Source organism: Ptychodera flava, chromosome 12 (assembly GCF_041260155.1).
Source record: "Ptychodera flava strain L36383 chromosome 12, AS_Pfla_20210202, whole genome shotgun sequence".
NCBI lineage: Eukaryota > Metazoa > Hemichordata > Enteropneusta > Ptychoderidae > Ptychodera > Ptychodera flava.
This window is the reverse complement of record NC_091939.1, coordinates 38,635,933-38,662,816: the sequence shown is the minus strand read 5'-3', so window position 1 is coordinate 38,662,816 and position 26,884 is coordinate 38,635,933. Positions and strand designations below refer to the sequence as shown.

General features: G+C 39.7%; 2 protein-coding genes across 4 annotated transcripts in view; both read left to right on the top strand.

The window, feature by feature from the left end:
• Positions 1-15,995: 15,995 nt before the first annotated feature.
• On the top strand, positions 15,996-20,159 carry LOC139145824 (DNA-directed RNA polymerase II subunit GRINL1A-like). The gene is made up of 4 exons (XM_070717232.1): positions 15,996-16,281; positions 17,920-18,568; positions 19,245-19,333; positions 19,762-20,159. Exons 1-4 carry the CDS (start codon positions 16,178-16,180, stop codon positions 19,829-19,831), a joined length of 912 nt encoding a protein of 303 aa, XP_070573333.1. The 5' UTR covers positions 15,996-16,177; the 3' UTR covers positions 19,832-20,159.
• A 1,063-nt stretch (positions 20,160-21,222) lies between these two features.
• Positions 21,223-26,884, top strand: part of LOC139145823 (protein-serine O-palmitoleoyltransferase porcupine-like) — a 36,758-nt gene continuing 31,096 nt past the window's right edge. For all 3 annotated transcript variants that reach the window (XM_070717231.1, XM_070717229.1, XM_070717228.1), the window contains exons 1-2: positions 21,223-21,358; positions 22,744-23,013. In XM_070717231.1, the coding sequence (XP_070573332.1) occupies positions 22,746-23,013 (268 nt within the window). In that variant the 5' untranslated portion in view covers positions 21,223-21,358; positions 22,744-22,745. The remainder of the gene's footprint in view (positions 21,359-22,743; positions 23,014-26,884) is intronic.

The following is a 26,884-nucleotide window of genomic DNA, read 5'->3' as shown; positions in this document are numbered from 1 at the left end:
AGTGAGTCTTATTGCCCGCTCGATGCGAGATACGTTGACATGTTAAACAAATCTTTGTATAAGCGTAGACCTTAGAATATTTTCCCCCTGAAAGGTGACTTTAATGTAGTCCTACCTACGTCATCATTTTTACGACATGCGCTACAGATATCAGAAAGTTACAAACAGCGAAACGGGAATGCATCACAAAGACGCGCGCATGCGTGCTTTGCGCCGCGTTTGTCGGAACCACTGCGTCTCTGTTCTAAAAACATGTTCGTTCTACGATAAAAGAATACCAACAAACTTTTCAATAATGTAACGGGACAAACACCCCCTTGCGTTATCGCTCGTGTTTATCACGGCTTTTAGTGCAAGATATGGGTTTCGTTAGCTTGATCAGCTGTTACTTTACCCTATTGTACTACCGGACTGTGAGACGGCGCTGGCCAGAACAACACGGTAAGTTTAAAATTGGCCTGTTACCTTCCCGCGTTTGAACACTTTTATGACTTTATCTTAGCCTTGGAATAGATACATGACGCACGCACTCCACTTATACAACTCTGCCAAGTACAACAAACTTACTTCAATTCTTAGTGTGCCTTCAAAATTTTCACTCAGTGTGAAACATTTACGAGTCATGTGTATCATATTACAACCGAATACTACGGTAGTTTCTCTCTCACAAAACTTTTATTATTTATGATCATTTTCATACGCATTTTCCCTTCAAAATCATCTTTGATTTCAGATGCCAGAAATGTCCGCTTACACGAACTTCTCACAGATCGAGATGTGGATGTTCAGCCATTACCAGGGAATGCGGCTGTCAAACCACGCGTACGAACTGTCTACCTTCATGTGTTTCGCAAAGACCGACATTCGTTTGTCAAGTCACGATCTGGAGCGAGTGTTGACACTGCTAGTCAGCCTTTATCGACTACGTGCGAACAGCCTACGGAGAGTTATAGGCCTACGCCTCCGCCCCAACATCCACTGATGGTCCTGAAAGCTGTGCCGAAAAAAGTGGACCAAAGTTGCTTTCCCAAAGCCAAAGAGTCTCCGGCCGTTTCCGAGACACACCTGGAATGTCGTCCTACTCAGAGTGGAGATCTTGCGGAACTCGAGCCCTTTCCTACTGCAAATAAAATCCTGGATCAAACGTTGGAAGAGTGCAAATATACAGACCAAACCCAAGACGACACTGAACATGCCTCAAACAACGTAGCCAACGAGGAAATGATTCCAAGTGTCGAATTGTCTGGTAAATACCATGACATCGAGAACGTCCTGGAAGTAGATAGCAAATTGGAAACTACTGCACCAGGCATTTTGGAAGATGAGATCTCTAGCTCTTCGGCTGGTGCATTCTGTACTCCAGTGTACGGAATTTTCATTCATATTGCAACGCTGGTAAGTCATAACATATGAGGTGTATATGAAAAGAGACAATTGTATAACACTACAGCCTCTGTCTCTCTTCTATATTTACTATATCTTCTACAAGCTTGAATGTACAAACCAATTTGTAATCCTCGAAATTCCAAAATGGGTTCTGCAGACAATTCACCAGTGAAATTAGAATAGACAAATAAGATAAGAAGTATTCATTTGGTAAACCGCTGTTCATACTATGCAGCTTGGACTTGGAAAGTTAATATATTAACTATGTGTGCGCGTTTTTCGCTTGTAAACGCGTTTTTCTCTCCCCTTGTATCTACGTCGCTTGATTCGAACTTGCTTAATTAGGTGAATCCTGAACAAATCCAAACGTCGAGTAACATGTACAACCCATTTGACCATGGTAGGAAACCCTTACCCGCCAAACGTCGGTACACTTTGTAAGGTGCTATATTTTGTCCCACAGTATCAGCTCTCAGGATTTCCTCAGCACACGTTTATTTTCTTCGTATGATATTTATACCGGACAGGTGACAGTGGTTATGGCATTTCTCCTCCACAACCGAATATACGACAACTTTTTGGAATTAAAATTGGACGAACAACATGTAGGTGATGTGCTGAGTATCGCTTCAGTTTACTCGTTGCTACAGTTTTGTTCGGTCGGAATTACCTATTGCATCGCTATGACAATTACAAACTTCGGTAAGTTTCCAGGTCAGTCGCTTGGGTCTTATTAATCATTGCAAGATACGAAGACAATTGAATTTTACAGTTTGACATCACTTACTGCGATGATTTACCCCCCCCTCTCTCCCCTCTCTTTCTCCCTCCGGACGTGTCAATAGCCTTATATATGTTGGTAAAAACTTGCCAAAAAATATTCCACATTCTGCAAACGATTTTAGGAATTACCTTAGTCAGCCAATGACACACTCATTCTTTCTCCAACCAGTAACAGAGTATGAGGTTCACCAACTTTTAGTAAATTTAGATGGCAAAAAAAGCAAGTGGATGGGACAATTTGCCCCCGAGACTTCTCATTGATGCAGCCATTGTCATTTCAAAACCTCTGGCCCATATTATAAATAATTCTTTTTTAACAGGTGTGTTCCCCACCGCTTTGAAAATTACCAAAGTTACGCCCATCTTTAAAAAGGTAGAACGAGAACTTGTTGGGAAGTACAGACCAGTGTCTATTCTATCATTGTTCAGTAAAGTCATCAAAAAAGTAGTTAACAAGCAGCTCACCTCATACCTTAATAGGTTTAACGTACTGTACAAACATCAGCATGGTTTTAGAAAGAAGCACAGTTATCTTTGATTAACTTAGTAAATTATTTGTTGCATGAAATGGACAAAGGAAATTCTACTTTAGGGGTATTTATCGACTTTAGTAAAGCTTTCGACACTATAAACCATGACATTTTGTTGTCAAAACTTGAGCATTATGGGTTCAGGGCCCCTGCCTACACTGGATACAAAGTTATTTATCAAACCGTTCTCAATTTGTTCAATTAAATGACACTATGTCAGAGAAATTAAGCATTCATCATGGTGTACCCCAAGGATCAGTGTTGGGTCCGACTTTATTTTTAATATATATAAATGATCTTCCAAATTCTTGTCCTTTTTTGATTTCCGTTTATTTTCTGATGATTCCAATCTTTTCCATACTTACTCTGGTTCAGATTTTATAGACCTTACTGCTGTATCATCTTACTTAAACGACATGCAATTGTGGTGTGATTCCAACAAACTGACAATAAATAGGAGTAAGACAAATTTTATTATATTTAGAGGCCGACGTAAGAAACTTAATGTCTCGGGTTCTGTTTACATCCGTGACGAGCAAATCAGGGAAGTTGATGTTGCTCTTTTTGCGGGTATTTTGTTGGATAAGCATCTCTCTTGGTCTGAACATATTGATAAGATAAATAAGATTATGTGGAATTTTGTACAGACTCAGATCCATTTTACCTATACACATTTTGTTGTACAATGCATTTATACTTCCTCATATCAGCTACGGCCTAGAAGTCTTGGGAAGTACGTACTCTACACGCTTAAACTGTATCTTAGCAGCCCAGAAAACGATTGTTCGCACGATGATGTTCAAATCAACCAAAGACCACTCAGTTCCTTGTTTCACTCAACTTAATATTCTAATATTCTAGATGTTTTTAAACTCCATAAATTCCTCCTGGGTACCTTCGTTTACAGCTTGATTCATAAGCATTCACCACATACATTATCAGATTACTTCAGTGTCAGTTGTCATGACTATAATACTAGAAATTGTCAACTTCAAAACCTACGTCCATATCATGCAATGACAAATTCAGGCCAGTTTGCAGTTTCTTTTTCTGGAAAAAGTCCACAAACTCTCTACATAACTTCAAACAAACTTTTAGACAATATTTGATCAATCAGTGACAGATTTCACTTTTGCCTTGTAGTAATTTAGTTATCTTCTACGATAATGTAATTATTTCAGCACTTTTCTTTTATTTACTTAAAGAACTATTTGTTATTGTTATCATGAGCCCCCTTTGCTAACTCTGTTTTTTCAGACAAGCTACCATGACGGGGTTCGGGCTAGACTAGCTGTAAGCTATTTCCCGACTCCCCATTTACCCTCTACTTTGTTATTTTCTCCCTCTCGAGTTCATGTGTCATGTAACTGACTTTTTCAAATCGGGTAAATAAAACAAACCAAAAAATATAAAGTTTAAGCCTTACTGACCATTTTAAACTCTGTTTTACCGGTAACACAGAAAGACACCAATATCAAAGGCAATATGACGACTCATTGCATGCCAAGCAAGTTGTCCTGATCGTAGTAGGAATATTTTCTCCAATGGTCTTTGTCTTGGGAAAAGCAGTGATTGCTAGGTAAGCATCAGCAAACGAAATGATGTACGTCAATAGTATTTTACTTATAGGTATTCTGGTAACACGAGTATTAATTTTATAAATAAATTAAATTAAAAATGAAGTTGAAATTTCAATTCCATCAATGTATCAAATACAGAATTGACAGATCTACTACAGTAAGTGATGAAAGTTTTTACAATTAACAAAGTTGTAGAAACTATATCTGCCTAATATCATATTTTGTTTCATAGTGTTTGCATTTCAACATGTCTTCACAAAGAAGCCAACTATTAATTTCTCTACCTATTTGAACCGCTACAGATATCTCACGCCTGCTGACTATGTCCCAAAGATTGCAGATTATCTAAGAATCTTACTCATTGAAATGGTGTATCCCTGCTGGCTGGATCAGCTCAACCCTGGCCCTGGCTCTAGGACAACAGAAGTCACTCTTGACAGCTGTATTAAAATGACTGTCCACGTAGTTATTGTCACCATTATGGCTTTCAGCGTTGTTGCCATCAATTGGCTGATGAAAAGGTAAATCTGACAAATTCAGAAATGCCGACATAATTCAAAGACATCTATCTCTGGGGTTGCTTGCTAAAACTTCCTCACTTTTGTAACATTTCATTCATTTCTTCAATCATAGTATATGATTATGATCCGTGTTGATATTCAACGTTTACATTCACATTGTTTCATTTCTCAGGTTCAGAAGAATGCAGCTTCCCCGTTAAACACTAGAAGACCAACGGTGCATACCCATATCATCGGGATCAATACAAGAGTTACGACGCAAATTTCAAAACGCAGATTTAGCTGACTGTAAACAATGCAATCCTTGGTCCAACATCGACGGCGCTGTTTATGATACACATTCTATATCGAAACATCGTTGACCCGGTTTAAAAGTGAAATAAATGAAAGATCTCTTAAATTACAAACTTTAAATAATGTCCTTTTTCACATTCACTATACAATTGCCGACATATTTACATGTAGACGGGGGGGGGGGGGGGGGCAGATGCACGTCTCACAACGAGTAAGGCAATACATATTTTGCAGATGTCTTACAATACCTTGAGGCAGCCATGTGTGAATCCAAGCCGGCCGAAGGAAACAGATCTCGGTGTTCCGTGTTTCCAAAAATCTCAATATGAAAGAAAGTAAAAGCACAAATATGCTATACAGAACAGTTAGCACTGCTATCCCTATCAACAACGACAAGTATATCTTGACATGTGTTATCGGGTTTTGCAATGCGGTCCGTCAAAAGTGGCGTGGACTTCAAAGTCGGGCCTCGGGATTTACGTGACAACAGCAGAGTAAGGTTTCCATGTTTTGGGTAATCAGAAATCCCTACACAGTTTAATTTGCTAGCGATTTACTTATTGATACGTGCGCCCTCTAGCCTCAGCAAACACTATGAAGGCTTCAAATGAATATTTGTATAGGTGCAGATATCTGTGTACGTGTCGGTGTCTCTATATGTCTTGTCATGGATATCAACTTCAGAATTAACCAACGGGTCACTTTTGTATATGATGTAAAATATTTTATGGGTTAGGAGATTGGTCTTTGTTGATCTAAGTCCCAGAAATATTCCAGCGAGGGGAACATTTTGAAAATCTTGAATAATCAAGAGTTATTAGTCACATCTCTTTCATGTTTGGTTTTTTGGAACTTTTAATAAAGTCAGTGCAAGTAAAGATATTTTAATGTGATATTTTAAATTCTCTATTTTCAATGAACCAGATATTCTTGGTCCCTTTTCCTTCATTTAATCTCAGAAACCATCGTGAACGAGGTTTGAATTGATCTACGACTTGGTATTTTTTCATGTACAATTCCAAACTTCAATGTATTTTAAGATGTATGCCAAAATCCGTGATACTATCTTCATGTTTGGTTCGTAGGGATATTCATAGTACATAAAAATCTCCGCATCCTTCTCTTCAGCCGTCGTGTAAAAACAAAAACAGTACAACTGTACATACTGCCTGTCTTTCACTATGATGACAGTATACCGGAATTTTTCGTGCGTACATACCGTAGACGCTCTTGATAGATACCAGGCATATTTCAATAACATCTGTAGTCAAGATGTGAAGGTCAAAAGTGTATACTGTCGGTCTGTACGTGGTTTAATAGCTTGATATTTCGCTGGTATTTCCATCCATACCAAAGTATTTTTTTCCCAAGGTCAGATAGCTCCTTCGACGCACACATCCATGCGTTTTCATTGCTTTCTGCTGATTCTATGGGCTTCCGAGAAAAGGAGTGACTTTGCTTTGTAGGGCAATGTTTACCCGGGACGTATAAAATATCAAACTTCAAATGTGCAGACCCCATTGAAGCTTGTTGTGGTATAGACATTGATTGGCGATCAGGATGTTGCACAAATACTCTAGAGAGATAATTGTACCATCAGAACCAGTGATCGCCATAGTTCTGCAAGCAGTATAATATAAATCTTACCTACCTTGTGTTTGACGTGAAGATTTCTTGCCAACCATGTTCTTCAATTCACTTTCTTAATGTTGTACCCGTCGAAGTCGGACTTTCCCTCACAGCAATATCAAAGCCATTTCTCGGTTAAAATGCCGTCACACACATGGTGGTCGCGAATTTTGCCTGAAAGTATGCCAGTAAATGCTTGATCATCTTGTCAGCGTCTCTTTTACAAAGTAGTACAGGCATGTAAAGGGGATGGCTTCAGAACCATCAGGGACTCCAAATTATTGAAAGAGGGAATACGTTCCGATGTTGGCGGTGATGACGGAGGCACTGTATAAACAATGTGTAATAGGTCATGTACGTTTACAGCCACGAGTGTCGAAAATACATAAAGTTCCTACCCGTAAAATACATATTAATATTTGAAATAATGGCTGTATATGTCTGCGGTTACATTTGAATTAACTCAAATGCAGCCTAACATTCACTGTAAAGATTCAAGTGCTTCGCCCAGCAAAGTGAGATAAATTGTTAAAATTGGACAAGCACAAATAAAGTAGGTTTCTCTGTATTCTCTGGTGTTCAGGAGAAACCATTTTAGCTACAATGCAACTTGTCCTCAAACTGGTTCCTTGTTGTACAACGGTGAATTTACTATTGATCTTCCTCTATAACGGAAGGGAAAGATATCGACGGCTTGGCGTTCTATGTATGTATTTAAAAGCATCAAGGATGATGTGTACAAACAGAGTTTCTTTCGAATTTTGTAAGTAGATATACTTCCAGAGTTGTCGTTGGGGCCTTTGTAGCGAGATGCATAAATCCGAAATATCATGCCATTCTGTAGAGTGGCATATTTCAGATATCTTAGATTCTATTTGATGGTTTGGCTAATGTTCAGCCACTTGGAGGTTTTTCCTGGAACTCGTCTTTGCTACTGAATATTTTCCAAACTGCCAATCAGGTAGGAAAAAGCCCTGGTTTCAGACTCCTTAAGTTGCTGTTAAAGTTAACGATGACAGTCTACCAGACAGATATATTGTCGAGCCGATGCACATTGCCAGTCTCTGACCGATCTCTGGCAATAAGCAGCGGTTCAATGTCAGAAGTCGTTCAGAGACTGCACATTAAATTTTGAGAGCTGTGTAAAGCGATAGGCATTGTGGGTACCGTTTCCCTGTAATTTAGATTACAAAACAGCTGACAAGGGTTTTACTGAGAAATACGGCAGATGATTTGGATGATCTACATTAAACCTGTAAAACCACTTGCGCATAACAATTGCAAGTATATTCTAAAATCTGTGAATCACAATGCATACATATATATTGTATCCATGGTGTGATATTATTGGCGTACTGAGGTTGATAGTTGTACAATCATTTGCAGGTAGTGCAGAATTTAATGCTTCTGGATGAAATCTTGCGTGTTCTATATTATTACTTCCTCACAGATAAGAACGGCATTATGCGATCTCGCCGTTACTGACCGCAACGGAGCGTGTATAAATCGTCAGAGAGCAGGGCAATAGGAGGAAACCAAAAACCAAACAGAATAAGCTATCCATTCAAAATACCTTGTTGACAAAAAAACTGCTTTCAGTTCGTATGGTCGGGGTAGGGGTCCGCATTTTTTTCTTTTGCTTCTGTCAAAAATCAATGGACCTCTCACTCAAAAAATGTTGTCAGGTCCCACAATAGAAAATGCGTAATATTTCATGAAACCCCTGCATTGTTGCTTGGTACATTTTGAGTTTTCTGATTGGTACAGTTATACCGTATACCCTTGCTGGTGATAATCTAGTGACAGCGTCAACAGATTAGTAACGTACCCTTCCTTGCTTTGTCGCATTAGGCAATTAAATCCATTAGATAATAGAGGTCAAACAGTGATTAAACTTCGCATAAGACTTTCGCAGGAAAAATACAAGAAACAGTGAAGGAGAAAGGGAAATCTTTACAAAACCAGTGCTAAGATGAGACCAAGACACCAAAGGTTGGTAGTATAAATCTTTATTGGCAATTATATCATAGTCAAACGTATAAAAGTGGCACTCCCACTTGATAACATTTTAAAACACATGTTTCTAATGCCAACGGTCGATGTTTGACGTGGCGACTGCGCGCGGATCGCGAGATACGATAAAAACGTGTCATTTCCCAAGCGTATTTTTCGCATCCCGAAGTTTTACGATTGTTTCTGATGACCCGAAATCCCCGGTTTGTTGTTGTGCAGATTGACGATATTCTAGGGAGTCCATAATAAGTTCGAACGACGCAATTAATTTACTTCCCTCTGCGAAGACTTTATATACAGCATTATGCCTTTACCTCAGGTAAGTTTTTTTTTTAAACTTCTCCTTAGTTTTTGTCATTTTCATCATTCTCAATCAGTTGTATTGTATTTTTAACCAATACCACATAGATATCAGTTTTTTACGAGTAAAATATTAGCCGCCTCTGATGACTACATTTTGTCGTCTGCCAGTGCTGAGAAAGCCTGTAAATGTTTCCAATTTGAATATGCAAGAAAATGTACAGTTCAGATTTATATTAGTGATATCATCTCCTACCGCGTCAAGGTAGTTTTTGCCAAATTCAGTTTCAAAATGTTGAAATCCTGTCAATGTCCATTGCCACTGTATTGTATTGCATTGTCGACTCGAGTCGGCTATTCGTGCAGTGCGTTCTTAGCAAGGCAAAGATGCGTTATACTTAGGTGTGCCGACCGCGATTATTCAGGGTGTTTCCATGATGAACTGTTGTTTTTTTTCAAGTCAAATGTACTCTAAATATTTAGACAGTTTTCCTGTAGAAAGAGCTAGTCTGTGTGCGACCAGAATTGAGTCACAGACCATCGATGCATCGATTGTCAATGTTTTTATCGATATCTCGCGATCCGCGCGCAGTCGCCACGTCAAATATCGACCGTCGGCATTAAAAATATGTTTTAAAACTGTTACCAAGTGAGAGTGCCACTTTAAAATAAAATAACAATAGCAAAAAGAAACCTGTGCTGAGACAAAGACACCCCTACCCGCTACCACTGGGGACGAATATTTTTGCTAGACCCTATGGACAATCCTACCTCGAATTATTCTTCACTAACATCACGTGAACGGCCCCACCCATGTTTCTATCTGTAGTTAGCTAATACACACCACTCCGGCAAATACACACCACTCCGGCAAGTAACCTACTTTCTCAAGGCATAAAATCTCCATTTAATTCTTGCAGGGGTCAATCTCTTGATCATTTCATCGGTATTTACCAGCCACTGTTGCTATGATAAGGTTCAGTGTCTCATTGCACTGAGACTGTCACAAGACAGTGCTAAGAGAGTATGTCCGAAATATCAAAGCAGTTTTAGGTGAAACGGAGACTGTAGGTTATCGAGATCCATAGAGACACACGAAGGACTTTTAGTTTAGTACATTTGTAGTTCAATACTATCCTGACTGTTCGTTTTCGTTGTTACAAGAATACACGAATAATAAGATGACTCAGTGTTGCTTATTTATTTCCCAAGGTACTAAAGATATCTTTATCACCCAGCTATTAATATAATCGACGCTTTGCATTACCGTGGCTCTCCTGTACGTACTAGCTAACGGTTTTTTCCACCGAAAAATGCTGTATGTTACCCAGAAAGAGGATAGTTACATAAAACCTATAAGAACATAGTTAGTTTTCCTGAAATTTTGTTGAACATATTATATTTCAAATTTTGACGGGAATTCTGCGCAACCATTTAACCTTGAAAAGGGGAGATTTCGTCTTTAATTGGAAGTTGAATTATTATTAAGAAAACATAAAAACTATTCTCAGAATTACCAAACTTTGCCATTACTGTTTTGACCAAAACTATGCATAACAATGCATTGATCTAGTCCTTCATGTGCGTTTATTTTGAAACAATGATAGTTCTTTTGTCACAAATATTTCGCGCTGTTGCTGCGTTTGTCCCTTGTTTTACTTGTTCTGCAAAGGTTTATGTCCTGTAACGATAGAAAAGATCCTTGTCGTACGTTCTAGCCTGGATAAGATGGTTATTTATTAACATAGAGTCTAACAGTGCACATTTAAACGATTCCGATTGTATTAGCAAGGCTTATACTTCATATTTCAATATTCTTTGGTGGAAGAAGGAAATTATTTATATTCTAGAACAAAAATCATTAAAATATTGTTGAAAGTTCCTGCCATGTCCCGTTAATGTTTGATGTAAGATGGCGGGGACAACAAGCCGAGCCTCTCCCTATATATAATAATGGCAACCGCAATATATATTTCAAAAATTTACTGCTTATATTGAATAGAGCCTAGCGATATTCTCTTTACTCTCTTGAAGTGCTATAAAGACTGATATAAGATAAAAATAAACCTCAGTCTGAGCAATCCTCAGGGTATGAGTTTTGCAGTTGAATTATACTAATTATGTATGGTGGTATGCTTAACACCCGTGACCCGTTGTACATGGTTGAAGAAATCGCCAATACGAGAGATGTATACTTTAGCAAGCATATCCGTCACCCTATTCCTGCCACCCAACATCACAAGCTGAATGACAATCATCCACTTTCTACATCTCTCCTAGATGCCAAAGAGATGCACGAGTTTTTGTATAGCCTGCAAAAAATATCACAGTCTTCTGCCACCGCCGCTGGCTGACAGTCATCCCAATCCACGCACTTTGCCTACGGAATATTTTCGGCTGTTTATCGGGCACAACTGTCGCCTACTGCTGACTGACAGCCACCCCATTCCACGCACTTTACGTACGGAATATTTTCGGCTGTTTATTGGTCAAACCTGTCGCCTGCTGCTGACTGGCAGCTATCCCAATCCACGCACTTTGCCTACAGAGTATTGTCGGCTCTTTATCGGTGCACTAGCCACTTAATTCCCAAGGCCTTTTCAAGTCCACGCCACTTTTAGCGGACGGCATTGCAAAACCTTTAGGATTCCCGAACACATTTATATCACACTTGCACCTCGTTCTTTATATCCTTGTTTCCATGGTTCAAGAACAGTACGAGACTTTCTGAAACTTCCACCATCAAGGCCGTCAACTTCTGCAAAGCGGCCGCACATTAAAAGTCAAGTAGTATAGTGCCACACTTATCTATGGTAATCAGCCCGTTAATTTTTGCTGACTCATTGAATGGTAAACTTCGTTTTAAAAAGAAAGCTAATGTAAATTGATGTTAGGCAGGTGTAGATTTGTCAATCTGCGACAGATATAGGCGCAGAAAAAAATGGTATATTTTTGTCTGTATTTAAAGCATATTTTGACTTGGATGACTCGGCAAAAAAATCAGAGACTTGACATGTACGGAATATTGTATTGTTGGCTGTTTATCGGGCACACCTGTCGCCTCCTGCTGCTGACTGACAGCCGTCCCAATCCAGGCACTTCGCCTACGGAATATCTCGGTGTTTACCGGGCATATTTGTCGCCTCCTGCTGGCTGGCAGCAATCAGAATCCACGCACTTTACGTACAGAATGTTCTCGGGTGTTTACCGGGCATATTTGTCGCCTGCTGCCGGCTGGCAGCCATCCCAATCCACGCACTTTGCGTACGGAATGTTCTCGGCTGTTTATCGGTCACACCTGTCGCCTGCTGCTGACTGACAGCTATCCCAATCCACGGACTTTGCCTACGGAATATTTTCGGCTGTTTATATGGCACACCTGCAGTCGCCTGTTGCCGGCTGGAAGCAATCCCAATCCACGCACTTTACATACGGAATGTTCGCGAGTGTTTAGTGGGCACACCTGTTGCCTCTTGCCGGCAGGCAGCCATCCCTATCCACGCACTTTGCCTACGGAATAATGTCGGCTGTTTATCGGGCACACCTGTCACCTGCTGCCGTCTAGTAGCCATCCCAATCCACGCACTTTGCCTACGGAATATTTTCTGCTGTTTATCGGGCACACCTGTCGCCTGCTGCTGACTGAGAGCCATCCCAATCCACGCACTTTGCCTTGGGGATATTTTCTTCTGTATATCGAGCACACCTGTCGCATGCTCCTGACTGACAGCCATCCCCATCCACGCTGTTTATCGGGCAAACCTGTCGCCTGCTGCTGACTGGCAGCTATCCCAATCCACCCATACAGAGTATTGTCGGCTCTTTATCGGTGCACTTGTCCCTGAATTCCCGCGGGCCGATTTTCAAGTCCACGCCACTTTTATCGGACGGCACTGCAAAACCTTTAGGATTCCCGAACTCACATATATCAAACTTACACCTCGTTCTTTAAATACTTGTTTCCATGGTTCAAGAGCAATACGATACTTTCTGAAACTTCCACCATCAAGGCCGTCATCTTCTGCCTGCGGCCGCACATTTAAACCCGCGTTCTATAGTGCTACACTTACACATCTCTGTGGTAATCAGCCAGTTAATTTTTGCTGGCTCATTGAATGCTGAAGTTGGTTTTAAAAAGAAAATTAACGTAACTTGATGTTTGGCAGGTGTAGATTTGTCAATCTGCGATAGATATAGGCGCAGAAAAAAATGCTATATTTTTGTTTGTATTTAAAGTATATTTTGACTTGGATGACTCGGCAAAAAATCAGAGACTTGACATGTACGGAATATTGTTGGCTGTTTATCGAGGACACTTGTGGCCTGCTGCTGACTGACAGCCATCCCAATCCACGCACTTTGCGTGCGGAATATTCTCAGGTGTTTACCGGGCATATTTGTCGCCTCCTGCTGGCTGGCAGCAATCCGAATCCGCGCACTGTACGTACGGAATGTTCTCGGCTGTTTATCGGGCACACGTGTAGCCTGCTGCCGGCTGGCAGCCAATTCACGCACTTTGCCTACGGAATGTTCGCGGGTGTTTAGCAGGCACACCTGTTGCCTCTTGCCGGCAAGCAGCCATCCCAATTCACGCACTTTACCTACGGAATAATTTCGGCTGTTTATCGGGCACACCTGTCACCTGCTGCCGGCTAGTAGCCATCCCAATCCACGCACTTTGCCTACGGAATATTTTCTGCTGTTTATCGGGCACACCTGTCGCCTGCTGCTGACTGAGAGCCATCCCAATCCACGCACTTTGCCTTGGGGATATTTTCTTCTGTATATCGGGCAAACCTGTCGCCTGCTGCTGACTGGCAGCTATCCCAATCCACCCATAAGCTACAGAGTATTGTCGGCTCTTTATCGGTGCACTTGTCACTTAATTACCGAGGCCTGACTTTCGAGTAGGCGCCACTTTTAACGGACGGCATTGCAAAACCTTTAGGATTACCGAACACATATATATCAAACTTACACCTCATTCTTTATATACTTGTGTCCATGGTTTAAGAGCAATACGAGACTTTCTGAAACTTCCACCATCAAGGCCGTCAACTTCTGCTTGGGCCGCACATTAAAACCCCTGTAGTAAGATTATAGTGCCACACTTGCACATATCTATGATAATCAGCCATTAAATTTTGCTGACTCATTGAAAGGTAAAGTTCTTTTTAAAAAGAAAACTAACGTAAATTGATGTTTGGCAGGTGTTGATTTGTCAATCTGCGACAGATATAGGCGCAAAAAAATGATATATTTTTGTTTGTATTTAAAGCATATTTTGACTTGGACAACTCGGCAAAAAATCAGAGACTTGACATGTACGGAATATTGTTGGCTGTTTATCGGGCACACTTGTGGCATGCTGCTGACTGACAGCAATCCCAATCCACGCACTTTGCCAACGTAATATTTTCGGCTGTTTATCGGGCATACCTGTCGCCTGCTTCTGGCTTGCAGCCATCTCGGGCCAACCCGCGCACTTCTGGCACTTTCCATACGGCATTGTTCCCGGCTGTTAATCGGGCAAACCTGTCACTTGCTGTTGGCTGACAGCCATCCCAATCCACTTTAGGGGCCTACTTTGCCTACGGAATGTTCTCGGCTATTCATCGGGCATACAGTTCCCCCGCTGCACTGCTAGCTGACCAGGCTGACAGCCATCGCAATCCACGCACCTTGCATACGGAATGTTCTTGGCTGTTTATCGGGCATATCTGTCTCCTGGTGCTTGCTGGCAGTCATCCCAATCCACGCACTTTAATTGCCTACGAATGTTCTATAGGGCCTAAAAGTCTAGGGCGGAAAAGTACGCGAATGTGTAATTCGTACTGATTTACGTGCAGGAGTTCGCATTTAAATTTTTGCAAGTATGATAGTAATCTTTTCGCCTTTAAAACGGCAAAGTCGCTCTTTTTTCCTTTGGTGATATCAAAAGAGTACATGGAATACTTGCATGACGTCACTCAGTGTACAAAATGGTGATGGTAAGCTATTTAACTGTAAAAGTGTCATAAATTACCCCTTTGCCATAGGGCAATAATGTTCGGTTATTCCTTGCTAGTGCATTCATTGTTGACTTTGTCAAAGTTAATCCGGTGATAACTTGGTGACAGCGTCCACAGATTAGTAACTTACCCTTGCTTGCTTTGGCGCATTAGGCAATCAAACGACAGTGACAAAACTTCGCGTAAATTGTCAAAGGACAAATACGTGGTAAGGCGAACGAAAAAGAAAAAGAAATGGTTACAAAACCAGTGCTAACATAATACCAGGACATCGGCTGGTAGTATAAATCTTTATTATCAATACATATATCATATTCAAACGTATTAAAATGAAATCCTACATGTAAAGCATAGGAGAAACTCTGTGCTGAGACCAAGACTCCCCTTCCGCCGACCCTATCCCTGGGGACGGACATTTGTGCGACGTCCAATGCCTTTGCTGAATATCAACAGGTGATTCTTTGTTACCTGTATGCAAAATGGATTTTTCCTATTTCCAACTTGCTTTCCAATGACAAATATATATATATATATATATATTATATATATATATATATATATATATATATATATATTATTATATATATACAAATCAGATATATATATATATATATCAGATATATATATATATATATATATATATATATATATATATATATATATATATATATATATATATATATATATATATATATATATTTTCTATTTTTTAAATTTTTATTCAAGCCCATATCCAAACAGGGGAACGCCAAGGCCCACTGCCCATGACTGAAACTTGCAATTACTGAGTAAAGTGCCTTGCTAAAGGGCATAACACCATTAAGTCTCTACGTCACCATCTTCGACTACTGATTCGGCTCTGCCATGTACATTTTCTCTCCCCCTCCTCGTTGTGATCATGGATCATGACATGTTATGACCTGATGTGACCTGTCACATAGATAACATGAGCATGCGCAATAATGCCAAAATGGCTGATGTCAGCATGAAAACGTCGGTATGTCATAGAATCAGTCAAACAGCTTGAACAGGCAGAGCCATACAGTGTGTATGCAACAGAGAGTAAAACCATAAAAGGTAAACATTGAGAACCAGAAAGAGCCGGCTCCGTTTTGCTACCGTATGCTGAAATGGCACACTTGCACAAACAAGGTGAGCTTGGGAATCTAGAAAACCTCACAGTGCCAGAACTGACTGACTTATTGAAGAGACAGGAGAAACTGTTGGCGAACGAGTGAGTATACAAGCTTTACACTTCTTGTGCTGGGTTTGCGAATCGTGTCTATTGCTGCGACCACGGGCACTGTACTCTACTCTAGTGACTCCGCTGCAATCTGTAGCCCGCCTCTCCGATATATTCATTACATTGACCCATGGATGATGATGTGTGTAGTCAGGGAACTCATCAGCAGAACACACAAGGAATTGGCACTGGCAGGGCCACAGTTAGCAGCTACACAGTATATCATGCGTGTATCTTGTACCGTAACCCACATCTAGGACCTTTCCCCGGCGATTTAGAATGTCCTTTCCCGGACACCCAAAATCGCAGAGGAAAGTTGTGGGCTGCGGAACTGCAGCAAGTTACAGGCTAAAATCTGCCTGGCAGGGCTTTATGTTACCGGCTACACCTAGCCTCCAACCACAAACCTTCTGACTGCCACAGGCTAAACCACTGACTTTGTATCGGTGTTGTGGAGGAAGGTTTTCCCGCAGAAAACAGTCAATTTTGAATCCAAAACTTGCGGTTATCTTCATTTTCGAGCACATCCTCTACGTACACAATGTGCTCAGTTACATTTGTAAATGTTCACAAAGCCCACTTTTCTGTCTGTATGCGAGAAAAATGTCCACAGCCATATCAGCTGCCATTGCAATGTGTGGTTTCCTCAATCAGTATTCTTTCCATAAATCATTGAACGCCATTTATTTCTGCATTTTCTCATTTTATTAAGAAATGATGTACATCAAATGATAGCACATAGTCTAGCGTTAGTTTTTTAGGTACTGTATTAAACTCAAACAACTGCCTGGCTTCATGTATCATGTATTTGAGTTTGGAAGTTGAGGAAAATGGTAAACTGACATGCCTTGGTGACAAGTGAGTCAGACCATGCATTGCTAAGGAAATTACACACTGTAATCTTTGTCATGATGGGTTGCAAGTTTATCACAGTACTATGAGGTTATTAGGAAAATACCGCAAAGGATGCACGAGGACATTGGCGCAGCGTATCGCCCAACGCGAAGCTGAGGGCGATGCGCGGCGCCAATGTCCTAGTGCATCCTTTGCGGTATTTTCGTAATAACCTTATTATTATACATCTTACATTCCCGGCTGGGGCATCAAATTGTCAGAGTCGTGACCATTTTCGTGCAATGCCAACAATTTTTCTTCCGATTTTATCGCGCCAGTGTGGAACGGTATCTCGGAAGTGCTTCTGCAAATTTTGGAGTGTGTGCACTACACACGTACGTATGTACAGAGCGCGCGCGAGACATGTTCTGGTACTCGTCCAATGGGTCCCTTGAAACCGTTCAACAGTAGACGCGCAGATACAGCCGCAGGGGATGGGGCGCCTTGAAACCGTACGTGTTATGGAACGGGCGTTCCGTACGGCTTTTTTAGCGCACGCTAAATCCTATTGTTCTCGCTAGTAGATGTATAATAATTTGTTAATATTCATTTTACCTAGTCATGGCAAATTTAACTTCAAGTACATGTAATCTTTTGTGATGAACCAATGATTCACAATATATTGCATCATATATGTACCATTTCTATTCAAATTAACAGTGTTTTCAAGTTTGCAAAGATTTAAACTTGTGCCAACCCAAAAATGGTGACTAACTTTAAGCATGTCTTTTTCAGAAAATTCCTTCAGAAACTCTCAGATAAGGGACATAAAATAAGAATTTTTGCAGAAAGGCTACAGTTAATGATCAAAAAAAGACAGCAAGTTGAGCAGGCGGCAGAACTTTTTGAGAAAATGAAGATTGATCAAGAAAACTTCCCAGGAGTTAAAAACCAACTTGACAGTGATGATGATGAGGATGACGACATCACTGAGAGTAAAGAGCCTGATGTGGACAGTAAAGGAATTGAAAAGACTGACTCTGATTCAGCTTCAAATAGCAACTGCCATGAGATTGAAGGAAGGACTTTGCCTGAAAAGAGTGCCATGGACAACTACAGAGGAAAACCTGTGAAAAAGATATCAGAGTTCAAAAAGAGAATGTCAACTCAACCAGGCATTCAACCTGGCAATCCATTTTTGAAAACACAAACACAAAAGAAGGATGTATTCCGACCCTCCAAGACATTGAGGTCCAATAAACTACCAGATGACATTGTGAAGCCTGAGCCATTGCCAATGAAACTTTCCAGTGATATTCAAAGAGATAAGGTGGAAGAGATATCTGCAGTAATGCCTCCAAAAATAAAACATGTTGATGGGTCTCAACTCCTGGAAATCAGTGAATCAATTCTTTTGGAACAAGAGCAACAAAAGAAATATGAGGTGGGATTGATAGCATTTTTCTTCCAATTGTTATTAATCGTTACCTTCTGTGGTACAATGACATGTAAAATCTAAATTTGTAGACTTTGCTTAATCCCCTGTTGTACATACTTCTGGTCAGAGGGACTGTGTTCTGGTCAATGATACATGTGACAGATGGATTTTCTTACATGTATATATACTTCACAACTCAGACTTCAGATTACTCCCAGTTATACAATGTTAAGGGTTATTTGTAACAATGAGAGGATATTAAGAAATAAAGCATTCATCCTGCTTTAGAATTACCATAGTGATTTACAAAAAAAGATCAGCTTACCAGAATACATGTATATGATCTATCATTTAATGAGCGAATTCTCTTACCTTAGAAACAAGCTTACATATAACATGCTCAGTCAGGTAAATTTTTGCTGTTTTCTAACCTGAAAGATCTAGATTAATGAATTTTGCAACAAAAATGAATGAGGTTGGAAGTTCAATTAATATACTATAGTATTGTCCACAGCTAATCTACATAAATTACGTTCTTTGAATAGTCTTTTGTTATGCTAATGACTTCTTTGACTGCACTGGTTCTATTGAAATCACCATAGAAAATCCTGCAGGTGTTAGATTGACATGCCATCAAAATTTATTCAATTAGTATTTAATTTATTTGATATCATTTGTACAGGAACTTTGTGCAAAGCAAGCTGCTGAACGTCTAGCAAGGAGAATGAATGTTACCATGGAAGCATACATACCTGATCAAGGAGACATGGCGTATCCTTTCAAAGTTATAATGTCGGTAGTTTATATGTATATTGTGATAGGATTTCTGTGCTTGATTTCTTGTGTAGGACAAAAGTATGTGTTCCTGGACCATATTGTGGAGTATACATCTTAGTGTAAACAATTGCCTTTGAAGTCATCGCCAAGCTGTTGGACCCATCAGTTTTTTTTTTAAATAATATTTAACCAACATTGCATGATAATCTGAAGAAATGTTTGACTAATCTTAGTGATTAATTTGATTTCTACATACAGTTTTACAGACGTACAATATTACATAAACAAACAATAAATGAAAATGTCCATTAAGACATGAAAAATTCTTGAAATCACTTTTGTTTGTCATAGAGTACAATTTAAATCACAAATCTGTTGTTTTCTCAATTTTGACCTGGGTTGACCTTGACTTTGACCTCCAGTTATCGTGAACATGAATCTGATGAAGGTAATGACACTTCTGATGATGAAACATCTACAGATGAGGATTGAAAAGAAGCTGTGTTCACACCAACTGACCATCTTAGACCGTGTTTACCCTGTTTACCCTGGCAGACTGTCTGAGACATTGGTTAGCGGTGGTCAAACAGCAAAGCAGCCAAGACACTTTGTTCACCAGGATATATCTTGGAACACCAACTATTGTGTGGTTATAAAGATATTGTGCAATTATGCTGACTTTGCATGATGTATGGTCAAGTTGAAAAGTCACAACACTAGTGTTTATAAGTGATGGAGCAATATTGCAATGCAATTTTTTATGCAGAGGCTTGAAATAAACGTTCAAGGAGCTGGTGTAGTAACTTGAACCGAAAAGTAACACTGTGAAGTGACACTGTGGTATCTGTATTGCTTGCCAAGTATTTGGAGCAATGTAATAATGAACTGTGTGGGACAATTATGACATTGTAGGTAATTACAGAACATTTTGTTCAGTTTGTCAGAAACATGAAAAACATATTCATTGAACCTTGCTGTTACAGTTAACAAGGGAGTTGTCAGCATTACACAGAGTATTATCAATGTCACACTTAACCACTGAGTTGTCAGCATTACGCTGAGTATTATCAATGTCACAGTTAACAACTGACTTATACTGTTAGTACTCAATGTCACCAATGTTTACAGTCTACAGTATAGGAGTCTCATATCACAACAAGTAGCATCACAGGCGACCCATTAAGTATTACTGAGTTTTTCACAGTTTTCTCTATCATTTTCTCTTCTTTCTTCATGCTCTCAATGATCACAGTAAATAAAATAAATGGTTATATAACCTACCTAGCCTCTGTGACTCTTTATTTATTTTACACTCCATTACAAGGACGTATATCTCTCATACACACATGTTGTGATTAATTAGTCAACACAACTAATTATGCTAATCCGTGGACTTATCAGGGATTTTACGGGTTAGTCAACATCGCGAAAGATAGGAATGGTTACTAGTAATACAGTAAATAATGTCAGATGTTGCATTATATATCACTTTCGATTCCTGCAATTGCTAATCTTTTGATATTGATATTGTTATCAAAAGTTGTGTTTTCTAACAAACAAAGCAATACATTTCTGCCTGATTTCTTGTACATATTTACACTCAAATAAGATGTGTTCCAGTGTTTCTTCTTGGCCACATGTGGCCAGTCTAGGCTCGCGCATTTAAAAACAGGAACTTCCCCTATAAAAGCCGGATCATCGTAAATCTATGCAAATGTTAAAAAAGCCACGCTACTGATCGGACCTTGTTTTTTGGAAAAAGATAAATTTGTTTAAGAGCTTATTTCGACAAGGTCGCAAATAAACAAATTGGACCTGTATGTACCTGTATGATCTTGCGCCCCCACACGCTCAACGAAAGCTAGTGAGTGTAACTAACCGGAAGTAAATCATAATACAAGATGTCAGCGCCCATGTGGTGACGTCCACAGCATGGGGATTGGTCTAGAAATCTCCAACTGAAAGAGATTCAGTCTAGCAGGGGAGCGAAGATATACAACTCATAAATAGCTGGCTTCGGTGAGTTCTCATGGCCATGAAATGCACGTAAAGTTACGAACATGCCGTCACAAAGCTCCGCATTCCTGGCCAGTTAGTTACTGTAGCTTTGCCTATCCACCACATGGCGCCTGCGACGCCTACGTCCACCAATTGATGATCATAACTTGGAATAGGCGGAGTTACAGGCCTTTTGGTAAAATTTTAGATTCAAACGTATCACTTTAACGACTGAGAGCTGGAGGTAGGAATGAATTAAACTTAGAATTTTCCCTTCCAGATGGATGCGACATATGTCTTCGATTAACTAACACTCGTGTGAATGCCCCTCCAGAGTAATGCCCACGATAAACGATTTCAGGGCCACCACCTATATCACAGTCCCTTTGGCCAGTCCCTTTGGTGGAGGGACTCTTCCAACATATCATTCATGGATCTGCAACTTGTCTTCGATGCGGACATGCATGCAATTTAAATGTGAATGTGATACGACTCGTGGCTTTCCACGACGTAAATCAACATGTACATGTGTTTTGGTGAAGCCATCTTTCCCCTCCACTCAAATAACCAGGGAATGTTTAGGGCAATATGATCACTACAGACACCAAACAGAAAAAGACATGCTAATATAGATGATGTCAAACTTCTGATACAATCAAGTTTACATGGATGGATTGCATTGCATTGCATAGGCCAGAAGTACAAGCGATGCTACACAGACTTCCTGGGGCAAAAGGCTAATCTAGGAACACTCCTCTCTTGTTACAATATGTATTGTGAAATTGGTGAAATTCATTTATGCATTAGTTCAAAAGAACATTACGTTGAAATACGTATAGTTAATTTGGTTAGTTTCAAAGAGCCTTCACTATATTTTATGATCATGGTCCGATTTTCAATAAAGATTTTAGTGTCCAGTAACTTGGTAGAGACATGTTTGTGGTGTGACTCTCCGAGACGTTTAAGAAAGCAGACCACTTCCGGACCCCATTACCCTAATGCTACTCATGTGTATATTGATAGGCTGGTCAAATAGACATGAAAGGATATCCTTGTGTGGCAGTCCAAACTCTTTGAAAGATCTAGTGTTCTATATAAAGTAATATCCTGTACAGTATTATTTTACTGCAGGGCTCCATGTAATGCTAGGAACAGTAATCCATACACAGAGCTTTACATATGAAAGCGGATATTCGGCATGAACAGCTGTTCAAAAGCTATTCGTCTGTCTTTATCTCCCAAAATATTTAGCAATTGCCTGTAGTTTGTGACTTATTGGTAGGTGACCTCCTTAACATTATTGATCAATTGCATCCTAACAGTGTATTTTCAGCTACCGTTTAATGGCTTTAGTGATATGAAACGACTCTGTAATATTTTGCAAATTTTGTTTGTTCATGCACTAGCCATGGCCTATGAGCATGATTACGCATACGACTACGCAGAGTATGAAGCCCTGCCGCAAGATATGCTTGAAGATTACTTGTATGGTAATCCAGCGATGCTTTACAATCAACATGACTACATGTATGACCACATGGACCATGAGTACACGGCTGATATCTCCTACACAGATTTAATGTTTGACTGCATAATACCAACTTTGCAACAAGGCGTGCAGATTGTAACTCCCTTGCTGTTGTTGTGTGTAGGATTTCGGTTCTTTGCTTATGCAGGTAAAATTTTAATTGTTCTTTTTCAGCTAGTATTCAATTTTTGCTAAAATTTTAGATATAATATAGAGCCTCTTTATATATATATATATATATATATATATATATATATATATATATATATATATATAGTATATGTATATAGTAACATCATTAAGATTATTTGACCTGGAAGACTTCAGTATACCATATAGAGCCTCTTTATATATATATATATATATATATATATATATATATATATATATATATATATATATATATATATATATATATATATATATATATATATATATATATATATATATATATATAGTATATGTATATAGTAACATCATTAAGATTATTTGACCTGGAAGACTTCAGTATACCATAATCAAAATAATTAACAAACACTGAATATTGTATGTTTCCACTGTAATCAGTGCTAATCCAATGCTGTATGATTTCGCTGTGATCAGTGCTAATCCAATGTTGTATGCTTTCACTGTGATCAGTGCTAATCCAATGCTGTATGCTTTCACTGTGATCAGTGCTAATCCAATGCTGTATGCTTTCACTGTGATCAGTGCTAATCCAATGCTGTATGCTTTCACTGTGATCAGTGCTAATCCAATGCTGTATGCTTTCACTGTGATCAGTGCTAATCCAATGCTGTATGCTTTCACTGTGATCAGTGCTAATCCAATGCTGTATGCTTTCACTGTGATCAGTGCTAATCCAATGCTGTATGCTTTCACTGTGATCAGTGCTAATCCAATGCTGTATGCTTTGAGTGTGATCAGTGCTAATCCAATGCTGTATGCTTTCACTGTGATCAGTGCTAATCCAATGCTGTATGATTTCACTGTGATCAGTGCTAATCCAATGCTGTATGCTTTGAGTGTGATCAGTGCTAATCCAGTGCTGTATGCTTCACTGTTATCAGTGGTAATCCAATGCAGCTGTATGCTTTCACTGTGATCAGTGCTAATCCAGTGCTGTATGCTTCACTATGATCAGTGCTAATCCGATGCTGTATGCTTTGAGTGTGATCAGTGGTAATCCAATGCTGTATGCTTTCACTGTGATCAGTGCTAATCCGATGCTGTATGCTTTGAGTGTGATCAGTGGTAATCCAATGCTGTATGCTGTCACTGTGATCAGTGCTAATCCAATGCTGTATGCTCACACTGTGATCAGTGCTAATCCAATGCTGTATGCTTTCACTGTTATTAGTGCTAATCCAATGCTGTATGCTTTTACTGTGATCAGTGGTAATCCAATGCTGTATGATTTCACTGTGATCAGTGCTAATCCAATGCTGTATGATTTCACTGTGATCAGTGCTAATCCAATGCTGTATGCTTTCACTGTTATTAGTGCTAATCCAATGCTGTATGCTTTCACTGTGATCAGTGGTAATCCAATGCTGTATGCTTTCACTGTGATCAGTGCTAATCCAATGCTGTATGCTTTCACTGTGATCAGTGCTAATCCAATGCTGTATGCTTTCACTGTGATCAGTGCTAATCCAATGCTGTATGATTTCACTGTGATCAGTGCTAATCCAATGCTGTATGCTTTCACTGTTATTAGTGCTAATCCAATGCTGTATGCTTTCACTGTGATCAGTGGTAATCCAATGCTGTATGATTTCACTGTGATCAGTGCTAATCCAATGCTGTATGCTTTCACTGTTATCAGTGCTAATCCAGTGCTGTATGATTTCACTGTGATCAGTGCTAATCCAATGCTGTATGCTTTCACTGTTATTAGTGCTAATCCAGTGCTGTATGCTTTCACTGTGATCAGTGGTAATCCAATGCTGTATGCTTTCACTGTGATCAGTGCTAATCCAATGCTGTATGCTTTCACTGTTATTAGTGCTAATCCAATGCTGTATGCTGTTACTGTGATCATTGGTAATCCAATGCTGTATGCTTTGAGTGTGATCAGTGGTAATCCAATGCTGTATGCTTTCACTGTAATCAGTGCTAATCCGATGCTGTATGCTTTCACTGTGATCAGTGCTAATCCAATGCTGTATGATTTCACTGTGATCAGTGCTAATCCAATGCTGTATGCTTTCACTGTGATCAGTGCCAATGCTGTATGCTTTCGCTGTGATCAGTGCTAATCCAATGCTGTATGCTTTCACTGTGATCAGTGCTAATCCAATGCTGTATGCTTTCACTGTGATCAGTGCCAATGCTGTATGCTTTCACTGTGATCAGTGCTAATCCAATGCTGTATGCTTTCACTGTGATCAGTGCTAATCCAGTGCTGTATGCTTTCACTGTGATCAGTGCTAATCCAATGCTGTATGCTTTCACTGTGATCAGTGCTAATCCAATGCTGTATGCTTTCACTGTGATCAGTGCTAATCCAATGCTGTATGCTTTCACTGTGATCAGTGCTAATCCAATGCTGTATGCTTTCACTGTGATCAGTGCTAATCCAGTGCTGTATGCTTTCACTGTGATCAGTGCTAATCCAGTGCTGTATGCTTCACCATGATCAGTGGTAATCCAATGCTGTATGCTTTGAGTGTGATCAGTGGTAATCCAATGCTGTATTCTTTCACTGTGATCAGTGCTAATCCGATGCTGTATGCTTTGAGTGTGATCAGTGGTTATCCAATGCTGTATGCTGTCACTGTGATCAGTGCTAATCCAATGCTGTATGCTTCACTATGATCAGTGGTAATCCAATGCTGTATGCTTTCACGGTGATCAGTGCTAATCCAATGCTGTATGCTTCACTATGATCAGTGGTAATCCGATGCTGTATGCTTTGAGTGTGATCAGTGGTAATCCAATGCTGTATGATTTCACTGTGATCAGTGCTAATCCAATGCTGTATGCTTTCACTGTGATCAGTGCTAATCCAGTGCTGTATGCTTTCACTGTGATCAGTGCTAATCCAGTGCTGTATGCTTCACCATGATCAGTGGTAATCCAATGCTGTATGCTTTCACTGTGATCAGTGGTAATCCAATGCGATCAGTGGTAATCCAATGCTGTATGATTTCACTGTGATCAGTGCTAATCCAATGCTGTATGCTTTCACTGTGATCAGTGGTAATCCAATGCTGTATGCTTTCACTGTGATCAGTGGTAATCCAATGCGATCAGTGGTAATCCAATGCTGTATGATTTCACTGTGATCAGTGCTAATCCAATGCTGTATGCTTCACTATGATCAGTGGTAATCCAATGCTGTATGCTTTCACTGTGATCAGTGCTAATCCAATGCTGTATGCTTTCACTGTTATCAGTGCTAATCAAGTGCAGGGAAAGACACTAAGGGTTGTCCGATTGCCCGGGGCAAGTGAAAGTCGCGTTCGGGCAAGTGAACCTCCAATGCCACTTGCCCGACGGGACAAGTGAAAAAAATAATACCTAGAAATCGAATTCACGAGAGGGATTTTCTGGTGAGGGAACACGGACTTAAACAACAAAAAATTTTCGTTATGTCATTGTGAACATTTCCATAAGATTTTTCATAAAATTGCATGAAGAGTTGATGAAAAGAATCATGTAATCGTTTTCAATAAAATGCAGTTCAAACAATACCACCGGTTAAATACCGTACGCGGATTTTGCATATGAAAAAGCTGTTCAGCTGGTGGAGCGTACGTTCACCAAAGTTCATTGCATTGACTGTGAGGTTACGGTGTCACAAAATATGTTGATACGGTAAAAAAAGAAACACAAAGCGGTTTTTGTGCTTTGTATGAACGTTTATAATGATATAAAAATAAAGTCCAGTGGTGAAAAATCACCACAAAAAAGGGAGTTTTACTAAAACCTACTCTTCAATGTTAACTTGAAAGTGACAGTGAGTGGCATCGTGGCAAGACCGCATGCAATGAAAGTCATGAGCAAGCTTTGGT

Bases quoted from the DNA above. Each gene is read 5' to 3' on its own strand.
- LOC139145824 (XM_070717232.1), top strand. From the start codon at position 16,178: ATGGCACACTTGCACAAACAAGGTGAGCTTGGGAATCTAGAAAACCTC. The intron at 16,282-17,919 runs GTGAGTATACAA...TGTCTTTTTCAG, and splicing joins GAGAAACTGTTGGCGAACGA to AAAATTCCTTCAGAAACTCT. The intron at 18,569-19,244 runs GTGGGATTGATA...TCATTTGTACAG, and splicing joins AGCAACAAAAGAAATATGAG to GAACTTTGTGCAAAGCAAGC.